The sequence below is a fragment of the Penicillium malachiteum genome, assembly GCF_028827825.1.
Source record: "Penicillium malachiteum strain IBT 17515 chromosome Unknown utg000001l:1.0-8184562.0:1.0-8186909.0, whole genome shotgun sequence".
Taxonomy (NCBI): domain Eukaryota; kingdom Fungi; phylum Ascomycota; class Eurotiomycetes; order Eurotiales; family Aspergillaceae; genus Penicillium; species Penicillium malachiteum.
In genome coordinates this window covers 2634495-2648268 of record NW_026643094.1, presented here as the reverse complement: position 1 = coordinate 2648268, position 13774 = coordinate 2634495, and the positions used below count along the sequence as shown (strand labels likewise).

General features: G+C 46.2%; 5 protein-coding genes across 5 annotated transcripts; 2 read left to right on the top strand and 3 right to left on the bottom strand.

Moving 5' to 3' along the window:
- Positions 1-360: 360 nt before the first annotated feature.
- On the bottom strand, positions 361-3092 carry N7483_000984 (uncharacterized protein; the record flags this gene model as incomplete). Its single annotated transcript, XM_057084422.1, has 7 exons — positions 361-901; positions 956-1212; positions 1278-1709; positions 1783-2081; positions 2132-2671; positions 2733-2854; positions 2908-3092. 7 exons carry the CDS (start codon positions 3090-3092, stop codon positions 361-363), a joined length of 2376 nt encoding a protein of 791 aa, XP_056950571.1.
- Positions 3093-3567: 475 nt separating this feature from the next.
- N7483_000983 (LCCL domain-containing protein) lies at positions 3568-5709 on the bottom strand (the record flags this gene model as incomplete). Its single annotated transcript, XM_057084421.1, has 2 exons — positions 3568-5179; positions 5246-5709. 2 exons carry the CDS (start codon positions 5707-5709, stop codon positions 3568-3570), a joined length of 2076 nt encoding a protein of 691 aa, XP_056950570.1.
- Positions 5710-6829: 1120 nt separating this feature from the next.
- N7483_000982 (putative aromatic amino acid aminotransferase) lies at positions 6830-8697 on the top strand (the record flags this gene model as incomplete). The annotated part of the gene is made up of 3 exons (XM_057084420.1): positions 6830-6953; positions 7013-7571; positions 7647-8697. 3 exons carry the CDS (start codon positions 6830-6832, stop codon positions 8695-8697), a joined length of 1734 nt encoding a protein of 577 aa, XP_056950569.1.
- Positions 8698-9050: 353 nt separating this feature from the next.
- N7483_000981 (uncharacterized protein) lies at positions 9051-9296 on the bottom strand (the record flags this gene model as incomplete). Its single annotated transcript, XM_057084419.1, has 1 exon — positions 9051-9296. One exon carries the CDS (start codon positions 9294-9296, stop codon positions 9051-9053), a length of 246 nt encoding a protein of 81 aa, XP_056950568.1.
- A 2338-nt stretch (positions 9297-11634) lies between these two features.
- On the top strand, positions 11635-12609 carry N7483_000980 (IMPACT family protein; the record flags this gene model as incomplete). Its single annotated transcript, XM_057084418.1, has 1 exon — positions 11635-12609. The coding sequence occupies one exon, from the start codon at positions 11635-11637 to the stop codon at positions 12607-12609; it is 975 nt and encodes a 324-aa protein (XP_056950567.1).
- Between the last annotated feature and the right edge of the window lie 1165 nt (positions 12610-13774).

The window sequence follows — 13774 nt, the reverse complement described above, 5'->3', positions numbered from 1 at the left end:
GATAAGAGCGGGGGATCTTTCGATTCAAGGGACTAGTAATGCTGACGTGGTCGATCAGATATAAACACGGGCGCATACAAGCGGCCAATAAGATGATGGAAATTCATCAAGACTGATCAAAGCGCCTTCACGGAATAAGCAAACCACAGCCAGCCCAAGTGTCAACCGTGCAGGCTCTATAAGCGGCCCCACAATGAAGCTGTCAAATCACTTCTCTCGGCCCAAACTGCCTGATTCGAGTTGTTGCCAAAGTCTTAATCATTGGGTGTGCATACTAGTTAGGTTCTAGAAAATGCTCGCTGTATCTTTTTTGTAGTATCCCAACCCGGAGAATGACGGAAGCCCGTCATTTAGTGTTTATCACCCAGTAGGACCAAATTGAAGCGCATCTTCCTCAAGAAGGCCCATCATATACTGGTTTCCAGAGAACCAATTTCCTAGTTGGGCCGACTGTGACATCTCAGTCACAGATAAAGGCTCGTGGTTTTGGCTTTGTGATTGAGAAACAGGTGAAGCCAGCCCAGGTATTTGTGAGGTAGGCTCCAAGGATCCACCTTGCATAGTCAACATATCAGACTGAGAATATCCCTGATTACCCATCATTAAATTTCCAGGCGCAAGTCCCAGGGCACTGAGATAAGCATCAAACTCCTGACCAACAGAGAAGAGGCTTTCATCTTCTCCCACTTTCCCTGTAGTTTTGGCTTCAACATATAGTCTGGCAACGGTACCGAGGACAGAACAGATTGTATGGAGACGGTCAACGGATTGGGAAAAGGAGCACAATGGTCGAAGAGAAGCGATGAAATCTTCTAGTCGAGTGAGATCTTCGGTATTGGAGGTTGCGATTACATGGCAGAAGATGACGATGAAGGGAACGAAAGGTGAGAGAAGAATTGACCTGTTCTTATTAGACAAGATCAGATGAAGAGAATTCTTAGGTGACCGCTCTTACCAATGCATGTATGAACATCGCATAATTTCGCTTGCTTCTTTCAAAGACCCAACACACTCTTGGTGGTGTTCTAATGCGGCTCGAGCTGTTTCAATACATTCTGGTATGAAAGTACTTGATGACCCGGATTCGGCTGATGCAGGGATCGCTCGATATATCAATGTCAATATTGCTAATCGGCTAACCTTCTCGGTTCGAAAATAGAGCATGTCTACATCAGATAGGGCTGATTCGGCCCCCGGAGAGGACATGATATCCTGTCTTGAAGTCAGTCTACCTGTTGTATCAAATCTGCACATGCAGTTTGAAAGAAATTGCTTACTTCAAAAGGTTCAATAATCTCCGACTTCATCTCGGCAGCAAGTCGACGGGCGTGAGAGACTCGTTGGCTTTCTGGTTGATTCAAGGCAACGGGACTATATAGAAGGGTATATACTTTGCCTTGTATGATGGCCTGTATTGTCCATATTGCACATACATTGCCCCATATTCCTCCATCGGCAAAGGTTTCAAAGGGGGAAGGCAGCCCAATATCGTACTCTTGAACAACAGGCGCACGGCCAAGTCGCAAGGACATCATGTTCATAATAGTGTACACGGACCAAAATATGCTTTGCTTCTGTTTCTGAACCGATGGAGGGTCATGTTCCATGGAGGACATACGATGATAGCCCAGGGTTTGACACATATGAATTGCTGTTGAAGCTAAGGTCCATCCCAGTAATGGCTTAGAGATTTCAATGCCATGTATTGCCTAAGTAGTGGAAATGTCAGCCTTCCACGAAATTTATGATTCGTTAGTCAACATATGAAATGAAATGACCTACCCCCAGAGAGAGAGCCAAGATGGAATCAAAAGTTGCCGGCATTAAAATGTTCAAGTTCGCCAACGCCGCTTCCAAGTTGTATTTGCAGATCTGCAGATAATGTTGAAACTCATCCCGGGCAGTTCGCACCTTTTCTACATATGCAAGTTCGATGAAAATATTATACAGCCCAAAGTTTGTGACAATGAATGTTGCATCAGAATAATCATCGGTGCAGAAGTAGACTTCGCGGCATTTCTCAATAAAGACATCCACGTTAAAGAATGGAAGATAGCCGCCAAATGAAGAGGGTGGATTTGCTAAGATGAGAATGAGCATGGTTCTTTCATATTGATTATGCCAGTCATACCTTTCACTTTTCGCAATACTGTCAGAACAAATGGCAACGGCGGCAGTTCTAGTTGTCGAATATCACAACGATCACCTAGTTTGCTGCCTTGGTTAGAAAATTGAGCCCTTTGAGAACTTGAATCAGCCCCTCGGCGCCTATTTTGCATCTTCACGATTTGCCGCAATGAGGAAAGCGCCTCATTGATCTTCGGACTCGACAAAACCTCGGGTGTACTATGCGAAACTGCTGACTCCAAGAAGTCCCTGGCATATAATGAGTGAGCACTGAGTGAAGAGTTTCCCTCAAACCCAGAACTCGGGTCATGCTGCTCAATGGCAGAGTTGGAAGTATATCCAGGACCTTTCAATCCTGCATGGTCAGGTTTTATCGCAGGAGAACTGACGCGAGCAACTGACAAGGGTGACTGATGAGATGAGCCAAACGATTTTATTGATACAGAGCTTTGGGATCGCGATGCAGTGAGTAGCTCTTGCAACGCTTTCTCAATGCCTCCCAGTCGCCCTTCGATCAAATCTATCTTTTTCTCACTGGGAGTTTCTGTTACCACAAACTGGACTAACTTCCCAATTCATCAAGCTAGAGTATGGTAGATACTTACTACTGACTGGAAATGAGGACACGCCTTCTTGGCTCTGACCGCTTGTGACCCTCCCCCGTGGATCGGCATACAATGCTCGAGCTGCGACAATTTGAACAAGGCGAGCGCTTATCGCAGCGGATCTGCCAATTCCGTCAATTCTGCAAAACATGTCATGCAATGATATTTTGCTCACTTTTCGAGTGCGGCATTGATCACACTAGAGTAATTTTCAGTACAAGATATTGTGATAGTCTGCTTGCCTTGTGGCAGAGGTTGTAGTAAATCCCTCAAGGGGTGGAGAACTGTACATACCGCGCGTCGAGCTAGGGTGCTGCTTGGCACCCCTCTCTCTTCGTGCTCGGAGCCCTCGGGTTCCATGATAGAAGCACTGCCTTCAAATGTTGCTGTTTAATCAAAGAAGGTAGGCACACCGTACTCTGTACATCTCGACCAGAATTGGCTTGGCATATTGGTAAATTAAGTCATTGGATAAAAGCGGTGCTGCCTAGAAGCGTTGGGAATCACGTGCACGCTACTCAAAATCCGACTATATAGCATTGAAATAATATCAGTTAGTTCACTTGGATGTTCTACGGTATGTCAATTTCATAAATACAAGAAATCTCAAAAAACTATCGACATTCATCAGGTTCATTCGGCGTGTCGGTTCGTCAAAGAGTGTTGTGAGTAAAGCGCCCCTCAGGATCTACCACTATGTAAAGGGGGGGAGAGCGCATCCAGCACACACATACCACCAATGTATAATCTTCTATCCAGCAGAAAAAGAGCAGAGGAAGCAAGAACGAATGAGAAGGAAAATAAATACAGCGCATAGACAAATATGGCACAGTTTCTACCATTCAGGAGCAGCTGGGGAAACCCAAGACCCATCACTTCGCCAGACACCTGTGGGTCCATAATTGCCGGGCTTAGCTCCCCGCAGGAACGCGAACCGGAAGAACAGATCATCAGGCACATCGGAAGGATCACTGTCAGCAAGAATTTTGCTCTGGGTGTCGAACGATTTCTGGAGGCTCCGGCGTTCGAAAATGAGCGGCTGCTGCAGCTCCAACCCATCATGACCATGACGATGCCATGTGAATTCACCTCGCTTGTCTTCATCTACGTAACCCCGGAAACGTTCGACGTCGTTGAGCAGAATGGAAATTCCATCCACGGCGAGTTCAGACATTCGGTCATGCTCCCACAAAGAAAAGGTGATGTTACCATTTCCATGGTGAGTCTCAGGGGAGTCCTCACCAGGCAGGAAAATATGTACCGAAGAATCAGTGATATTGGGATAGGTTGATCCCCACCAACCATGGTCTCCACTGCGGCCAGGAGCCAATTCTCCCAAGGCTGCAGGTGTTTCAATGATGGAGGCAAATCCCCAACGGGCAATGCCATTAATAAACAGACCAAGGAGCAATCCCTGGTAGAGCAAAGAAGGGCGCGTCGGGAAAGCAGTTCCAGGCATAAGTAATATAGCGAGAATGTAATGATGAATTCGAAGTCGCAGGCCCGGAAGTGGCGATAGGATCAGGATCATAAGACCCATGGTGCAATAAATCTTGAGGTAGCGAGGTAGCAGGCCACCCTGACGAATCTGCCAGGCTTGGCTGAAAACAATAGTAATGACGATGGGAATCACAAATGCCAGTGCCAGCTTCGCGCCAGGTTGTTGTTGGATATCCATTGGCGTGAGGCGCTGGAGCGGAATAAGCCGCGCGAAAGTATAGTTGTTCAAAGCCCCGATGAACAGCGTAGGCAGGTATAAAAGGAGCTTCTCAAGCTGGTATATAGGTGATTTGATGGGCTGCAAAAGAGGGGCAGCGCAGAATTTGTATAGGACATATACGACAAATGATGCGGGGAGCATCCGAGACAACAGCGTGGAAACAAGATCGGCAAGTCCTGGATAGGAAGGCGGATCGGCCACAAGTCCCGTGTGGGAAAATACGATAAAGAATGTGCTAAAGAAAAGCACAGGCGGCGAAGTACAGAAAAGCCATAGCACTCCGATCGCAGCGGCCGTAAGCCCGAGGAGAGACCAACGAGGATCCGCTGGACAGTTAGCTTGCGAAGAAGATAGTTGCAGAAAGCTAAATGCCTTGGGGAAAGTCGAAGGGAACGATTCCGATTGGATTCCGTGTTGTTTCACTGCCGGGAAAGAGTGAGCCGCGCCCTCGAGTTGTACAACACCACAGCCGCCATCGTTGGAGATAACCCCAGAATGAATCGCCGCCTGGCATACAAAGCTATCAGCGCGGTATACTCCAGGTTCCGAGGAATGCGGCTGTGGGCCTCCGATGACAAGACCTTGGTAGTTGAAGGTCTGGTTGCCTACAACATGGGGCTCTAACAATTTGGTGTCGCGACAATTTGCGGGGCAACGAAAGGCGATAGTCGATTCCATGAATGGACGGCAGTCATTACCATTCATGCCGCATCCATTATCAAATTCCCTTTAGTTCAGAAGAAAGTCACAGTTAGTCGCATTCCACGGTTTTGCTCACTATACTGTCACATACCAGAGATTAGAAGAGCAGGAGAGTGTCTGGAGCTGTCCGTATCCTTCTATGTAACCCGAGGAACGGGAGTTTAATAGAATCAAAAACCAGGGTAGAAACCAAGATACATATAGCACCAAAAGGAGAACCAGCTTCTGTTTGCGCTTTGGAAAGAATCGATCAAGGTACTGGACGGGCAGTTCCTGTACGCGCGGAAACAATGGCTTCAATAGAAGCATATGAGACGGGTCGGGCCCTTTAATCCAATCTGCAGTCGCTCGTCCTGCTTTTCGCAATGGTAAAGGGACCCAGCCCCAGCGAAAAGACTTGGACGATTCCTGTAACCAGATGGGAAGGGCGCTACCTGATTCCACATCGGGTGGCGGGAAATCCTCGGAAGCATCGGGATTGAGTAGGCGTTCGTCGTCCTCTAGCAGAGGGCCAACATATAGCCTACCGGCCTCATCACGACCCTCTCCGATCATCATATACTATAATTTGGAACCTGGAAGTGTTGGAAAGTGTATTCTGACGCAAATGAATGAATGTGAAAGCTATGATGTCGGTGCCGGAGCGGTCGGCACGCTAGTCGAAAACAGTGGGGGTCGTGCTCCAAAAAGTGGGTTTCCCTGAATGGTGGAGGATCAACAGGGACGAGGCACCAAGATACCCATAAAACGACCTAAGAAATGAGGGACTAGGAGAATATCAATACAAGGCTGATGTGTGCTGGGGGTGATTAATATATAAGAGAGTGAGTGGATATTTCGACGGAGTTGAATAGAGAAGCAAGAAACGAAGTACAAGAAGCCAAATGATGTCGAGGGCGGTGACTTAAGGCATTAAGGCATCAATGAACGTGGCAAGATCCAAAAAGTGGTTGACATTGTAGTTTTCCCCTTCATTCTGGTTCCTGAATATTTACACAATGGAGATTTTTCCTAGAACGCTAAAGTTCTCAGATCGACTTGAAGTGAGTCGATTTTCCTTCTGGGGAATGAGAGTTTCATATAACCTACCGCCAACCTTGCACTAATGCAGGCCGGTGCAACAGAGAATTTTGACATTTAACCCCCGGCATCTGGAGACCGTCCACGGGTGCTCACCTTGATGAGGTGAGTAAACTTTGAACTATATAACCCCATGGACGTCACGGTCTCTCTCGATTGGGTATAGATATCCCTGGTCCTTATATTCTCTCCTGGAAAGGCGGAGAATGCAGCCTTGCAAGCACATCTCATATCTTCAAGGCTGGGCCCAAATCCATGATAAGATATGACTCGCACCATCCAATCCTAGCCCTGCTTCTTTGTCTAGACTCTGGGGCTGTTCTAATCGGTCCTACCCGACTGGTTCTTGACTATCTCGGCGAAAGACCGGGTCCCAACGGCACTGCTTATCAAGCACGCGACGTAGGCTCGTGCGGGGGGGGGGTGGTTTGGAGGTTCCGGGGGCCTCGGAGGTCCCAGGCTAGATTAGAAATAGAAATCCATTGGCAATTTGCCTGTTTGATCGAAATTGTCTTTTCTCCCGTCACCTGGGGTGTATAGTTCGTCATTTTAAGTAGAATTCTACGCAACCGTTGAGGTGCAGTGATCAGCAACTATGACAGCTTCCCCGATAGACTTGTCACACCACTTCTCCTACACTGCCAAAAATCGTGCAGCCAGCTTCGTTAAAGCCTTTTATAAGTATTATCAGATCCCAGGAATCGCCAATTTTGCCGGAGGTACTATCAGCATATCAGGTCATTTCATACAACCGTGGTTAACTATTTGCTCTCCACAGGCTTGCCACACCCCTCATACTTCCCTTATGACACATTAGAGGCCAATGTCGCTCGACCACAACGCTTGAAGCCCGTTACCGCCGGCGATTCGAAGCCGGAACGAGTGATCGTCCCTAAATTATCTGAAATCACTGATGTTCAGCGCCGTATCGACTTGACCACTGCACTTCAATATGGTACTGCAGAGGGATATCCGGCCTTGTTATCTTTCTTAAAACAGTTTGTACGCGAACACCTTCACCCTAATGTTCCCTATGAAGGTGGCCCGGAAATCGTCTTGAGCTGTGGTAATACCGATGGGTTCTCAAAGGCTATTGAACTCTTCACGAATGTTTGGAACCCCGATCGAGATTGGATCCGTCAACGGGAAGGAGTCCTGTGTGAGGAATTTTCTTACATGAACGCCATTCAAACTGCTAGGCCACGAGGACTGAATATCGTTGGCGTGGCAATTGATGGAGAAGGGATGTGTGCGTTCGGTAAAGGAGGTTTGGCGGATATCTTAGAAAATTGGGATGCTAGACAAGGTCGACGACCCCATCTCATGTATACTGTGACGTACGTTTCACCATTCTATTGAATTTCCAAGGGGTAAAGCACCTATGGAGCCTTCAAACTAATTTTCAAGAACAGAATCGGTCAGAACCCCACCGGCGGTGTGCTCTCGATTCAACGCAAGAGAGCCATATACGCACTTTGCCAGCAATATGACGTGATAATTGTCGAAGATGAGCCTTATTGGAATTTACAGTTCCCATCTGCATATGAGATGGAGGCCAATTCCCGTGGATTACCAACAAAGCCTCCACAAAATTATAATGTGGATGGAAAATCTTCAGGGTATCATTTTTTGGACTCCTTGGCACCTTCATATCTGTCCATTGATACGGAGGGCCGGGTTGTCAGACTCGATACATTTTCGAAGACCGTTGCTCCAGGGAGCCGACTTGGCTGGATCACCGCTCAACCCGCCATTATTGAGCGTATCACTCGTATTACCGAAGTCTCGACGCAACAGCCCTCAGGATTTGTGCAATCAGTGATTGCAGAAATGCTTATGGGGAAGCAGAATGATGAACAGCCTCGTATTTTCAAATCTCAAGGCCCTGACGGTTGGCAGATGGATGGCTGGGTACGCTGGCTGGAGGGACTGAGAGCCGGTTATGAGAAGCGCATGCAGGCCATGTGCCATGTTCTAGAAGAGAACAAATTTCTGGTCTCTGAGGAATCCGAGTCAGGTCCTACACCTAAAACCCAGGTCCAAGATTGGGAGGTAGTAGACCGAGTTCAAATGTTTGATTTCGTCTGGCCAAAGGCGGGAATGTTCACCTGGATTAAAGTTGATTTCGAGACTCACCCTCTTCGATCTCAGTATAGCGCTCAAAAGTTGTCCAAGGCCTTTTGGATTCACCTTACTCAAAAGCCAGCTCTGTGCTTAGTTGGTCCGGGCAGCATGTTTGCCCCTACTCCTAAATCTGTGGCGGAGGCTCACAAGTATCTCCGTCTTTCTTTTGCACCTATGGACATTGATGAGGTGGCTCCGTTTACATACAGACTTGTGGAAGGCTTTCGATCCTTTTGGCATCGCAAGGATCTGGATGGCTTGGACGACGATCTACCAACTTTGGAGATGCACATGCGCCAGCTTGGTCCCGGTGCCAACTTTTTGGGCACTGGCTGTTGAGATCTGTTCGGGAATATAGGAGATCTAAAGAATTTGTTGATTGTTCTCTTTCTTGTGGTGCCTCAAGCTCTACTGGATTATACATGGTCGGTTATGCTTACACTAATGCCTTGTTTGAGATTCCCTTGCCTAGTAGTGATGACTGTTACGAGAAACGCTTTTCCAATTGCATACACTGTTTTCCTATTTGATCAAAAGGAAAGCTTTTAATGATAGTGATATTCTGCTTCGAACATAAATCCAAAGTCATCCTATTGGTATAGTACGTCTGTAAAGACTGGTGATTTCCATCTCCTCACAGACGCTTCACTTCCCACTGCAGAGGTTTCTCCTATTAATTTCCCAATTTCCAATCATGATATTCCTAGTTCAATCGAGACCATACCATCTTCACCTATGTTACCTCCACGCCGCTCACTCCCACCCGCCTCCTCTGCCATGCCCCCACCCGCCCCCTCTGCCTCCTCCCCATCCACCTCCTCTGCCTCCTCCCCATCCGCCTCCTCTACCTCCTCCCCATCCACCTCCTCTTCCGCCTCCCCACCCGCCTCCTCTTCCGCCTCCCCACCCGCCTCCTCTGCCAGGTCCCCTTTCACCATCCTGGGTTGCCGCAGGCGCCGCTTGCTCTTCTTGCGCCTCTTCAGCCCGAGCCATCACCTCGAAGTCTGCGTGTTGTTATTATCTAAAACATGCGAGTAGGTGTTGAAGTAATTCAAAAATAGAGCGTACCTGACCCAGGGGCTGGCATGGCAAAGGCGGTGCTCACCAGCCCGAATATGGCAAGAAGAACGTCAACCCGCATTTTTGGATCAATCAATCAATATAGTATTGCTTCAAGATTGAATTGAATTCAAGTTTAAAACTAGAAGGGAGCACCGAAATATAATTTGATCGTATAGTTATGGGGGTGAGGAACTTTCAAGCCCTTTATATAGAGTGGTTCGAGTATTTTATCTGCTCGTTTCTCTCAAATCAAGTTCAGAGAAAACAAATTTAACGTTCTAGACTGGAATTGAGTCTAGTCGAATCTGAATATTCTCCGAGATTATCAGACTCAATACCAGTTAACTTGTTTCCTCTTTTTCCGGTGGAAGTCAAACTTCAAATGTTGAGAAAGGGTTACCTTGCATGAATTTCCCCACAATCTAGAGCCTTTTCTCTGCTCAATATTTGACCACATTTTGAAATCCAGATTGTGGTTTCGATTATGGAGAGTTGCATGTAACCGCCGCTGTCAACTTTCAAGGTTCAAGCTGAAAGAAAGTGGCGGAAATCGCAATTCTGTGTGATATTCTACATCTGACTTGAGGGAATTATTCCAAAGTTGAAATTTTAGCAAGGGTATGTTGACTTTCCAGGTAAAGATTGAGTAGTATGTACTAGCATGGCAAGCTGTATGACACACATGAGCAAGACATGATATTGTTGGCTCAGAAGTTTAAGTCTTGAAATCTGAGCAGCCAGATAAATACTATCTCCCACCTGGGCACCGGTAGAGCACTCAGACGAACACATTTTTGTTTATACTCTTCATCCTTCGAAACTAGTACCCAAATACCTGTTCAAAGATCGAGTTGTATCTGACCTTATTGATTGCAGTTGGTCCTTATATTGACTTAAAAGCTGAACATTTGATCTTTAAAATCACTAGTAGATTCCAGGTTCTGGTAGAGCCTGGCTGATTTCAATGTTTGTGCTTCCATCGGACTTAGAACCTTACCTGGTAGTTCTCTCGCACGGATAGATTAGATCCCTCCCTACAGGGGTAGCAGTAAGGATTGATCAGATTTTGGTAGGACGAACTTCTGGGGAATTACACTACAGATGAACTAGCTTACCATCACTTAGGTTAAACCTTTTCAAGGTTACCTCTAGGGGAGATAATTGAACATAATATTTCGATGTTTTGAATTTATCATTGGATAGATCTACAAACTAACTTCAAATACTTGAGAATTCAAATGCGTCATCTTGACTTGCAACATCCAACTTTCATGAAGTCATTGTCATTCATGGATGCTCCACTGTCTAAACCGATCTCGTCCAACATTCGGGTAGTATTTTTGAGATCATTTGGGCATATCCTAGTATTGATGATACCTTTAAAGGACCATATGGAAGAACTTGACCCTTCAAAATGTTGTATGTAGGATTACTCCTAAGTTTTCGGCTTATTTAATAGTGACCCGTGAATGATGTTTCTCTGCCGTCATTCCATAATTACATCTATGTCTAACTTGAAATAAGATTTAAGCTTATAGTAAATTTCCAGTGCAGACCTTCGTTTATGAGGACATTTTGAGAAGGGCGAATTCCAAGCTGAAATTCATATCAGTATGTAGGAGATAGTTGAAGAAACTTGTTGCCCCTCTGGACTTGCGATACTACATATTTATGATACTAAATAGTGACTTGAACCATATGAGCATCAAAATGTTCAATCTGTTCTACATGCCCAGGTGGCCTGGGCATGCATGTAAAACCAGTTGACTACCAGTGGAGGGGACATATGGAGATTTCCAAGAATCTAATGCTGCCCAATGATTCCTCTGAGTACGACCCATATTATCCAATTAGCGTAGCTAAAAGAAAAGCTTCAGAACGTTATCCTCTTTTTGTATAGACATGAATGTTCGTTCAAAGATCGAATGTGATTGAATACTATGCGAATCCACTTGATTCCAACATTTGAAGGCTTCAAGCCACAACATCTGAGCTTTACATATTATTCTCAGTACAAAATTATTGAGTAATTCAAATGATCATATCTGATTATCTTAGTATTCAGAAAAGAATTCCGAAAGATGGGCAAACGCTTACTTTTGGATTGGTGCCTTGCGGCCTGAGGAAGGCTCTGCGGGGAAACCATTGATTTCTCAAAACTTCTCCGCAGTCAGTCCCACTCCTCCTGCTTTCCTCAAAGCCATGCAAAAAAAAATGTCGCAATTAGATGACCTACCGAACCGAGATTTGGCTGAAGAAATAGAAGCCATCAATGCTATCTATGAACCCGATACCATCACATTAGACCCTACAGGAACCACTTCCTCCAAAGACGATGCGCATACCACAATAACGCTCCGACTTCCTGGACAGCCCCATCTATCTTTTATCATTAGCTTCGATGCGAAATACCCAGAGTCGCGGCCCAATATTCTCGGAACAGCCTCAACTGCTGCGCGCGGGGAGGGAAAAATTGCAGTCGATGTGTTGGAAGATATAGTGGAACGAACATGGCAGGCTGGCGCTGTCTGTTTATTTGATGTGATTAGCGAAGCTGTGGAAGTGTTTCCTGAGTTGAACATCGGTGGAAGCAAGGACCGCCCTGCAGAGGAGTCAGAATCAACTGCAAACCAAGCACTTTCTTCTGATGAACCTCACTCAACGACAGCGCATCCAGCCGAAAGCTTTGCTCGCTTATCATTGAAAGACTCCTTAGGACTTGACGATCCTCCAGACTGGATCCTCTCCGACGTCGTCACGGAGAAAAAATCTGTGTTTCTGGCTAGAGCAGTGCAAGTATCAAGTCTTGCACAGGCACAATCTTACTTGGATTATCTGACCGCAACCGATAAGAAAGTTACGGTAGCCACACACAATATCAGTGCATGGCGCATTAAGCAGAAGAAAGACGGTGTCTCTGTGGGAGCGGATACTGAAACGCAAATACAAGATTATGATGATGATGGCGAGACTGCTGCTGGCGCTCGCTTACTACATGTCATGCAATTGATGGATGTGTGGAACGTCCTGGTAGTGGTTTCCCGTTGGTACGGTGGAATTCATCTGGGGCCGGCACGATTCCGACTCATCAACGATGTTGGTCGTGACGCTTTGGTAAAGGGTGGATTTTTCCGTGGCGGCGATAACTCTGCCAGTGCCGAGAAGGGCAAGAAGAAAGGAAAGAAATAAGAATCTGTCATTTGGCAGGATTATTGCAATTCCCTGCGCCCACTATGCTATGAATCCACCAGTATAAATCTCTCGCTAGAGTATTTCAAAGCTCACCGCTACGTGGATTCAATGGATCTGTCCACGTGTCGGAAATACTGAATATCTTCCCTGGTTTGAGCATCGATTTCATCCTCGGTCCCGGTGGAAACTGGGAGGTCATTTGCTACAAAGGTCACAGGCCCAGACTGAGAATTCCGATCCGAGGCGATCTGCATTAACAAAACTGTGCATGATTGCCTATGCAGGCGTCATATTTCATTGTGGGTGGATAAAATCTGAAGACGAATCAACTCGCCTAGGCATCAATCTGGCTCAGTACACGAGCTAAAACTTGAAGGGGGGAGCATGATGCTGGGCCCCGGATGGATGCACATGTGTGTACTAGTATTGACCCTTTTCCGCAAGTTAGATAGAATAGACATCGATATGCATATAATTTAGCGCTTGAGCCAACCTCGGGCTTGAAAGACTTGTTCAATTTATCAAAGTTGCTGAACCAGCATCCATGCCAAAAAAAAAATAAAGCTTCAGGTACACTTGTGTCGATCAAACACCTGTGCACTCCACACTAGACATATGGACAGTTATGAGAAAGGGAATTTTGTTATGATTGACATCTTCAAGTTCAAGTTATCACTGGCACTCTCGAATCAGAGCACTTGACGCAGTGGGTAGATATGTCATAATCCACCCCTGGAGGGCAACGTCTAGGCCTGGGTTCCCGGCTTGCTTCAATATTTGAAGTGTTGATGTATCGATCGTGCCTTAATTTAAAAAGATTGAATTTAACCTTGAAGCTGAAGCGGCCAAATTTCATCGTACCATGGAACGAGTCAGAACCTTTTTTGATGTTCGCGCCTCTCCAAATTTCACCTATCCACTGGCAGGAGGTCATATCACCTTCCCTTTGCCAATTTATTCGCTTAGATAGTAGGAAGATTGATGCCAAGACACACGAAATTACCAGGAGGTCATGCCAAAACTAGCTTTTCGTATTCGTTATTTTCCGAGCTCTGGGTTCTGAGCAAAACAGTAAGTTCATAGCCCTGGAGACGTTGACAGGTATCACACAGTTGCTGTTCTCCAGTTCTTACTCCGAGGTTGAAACGCCTCATGAACCCAC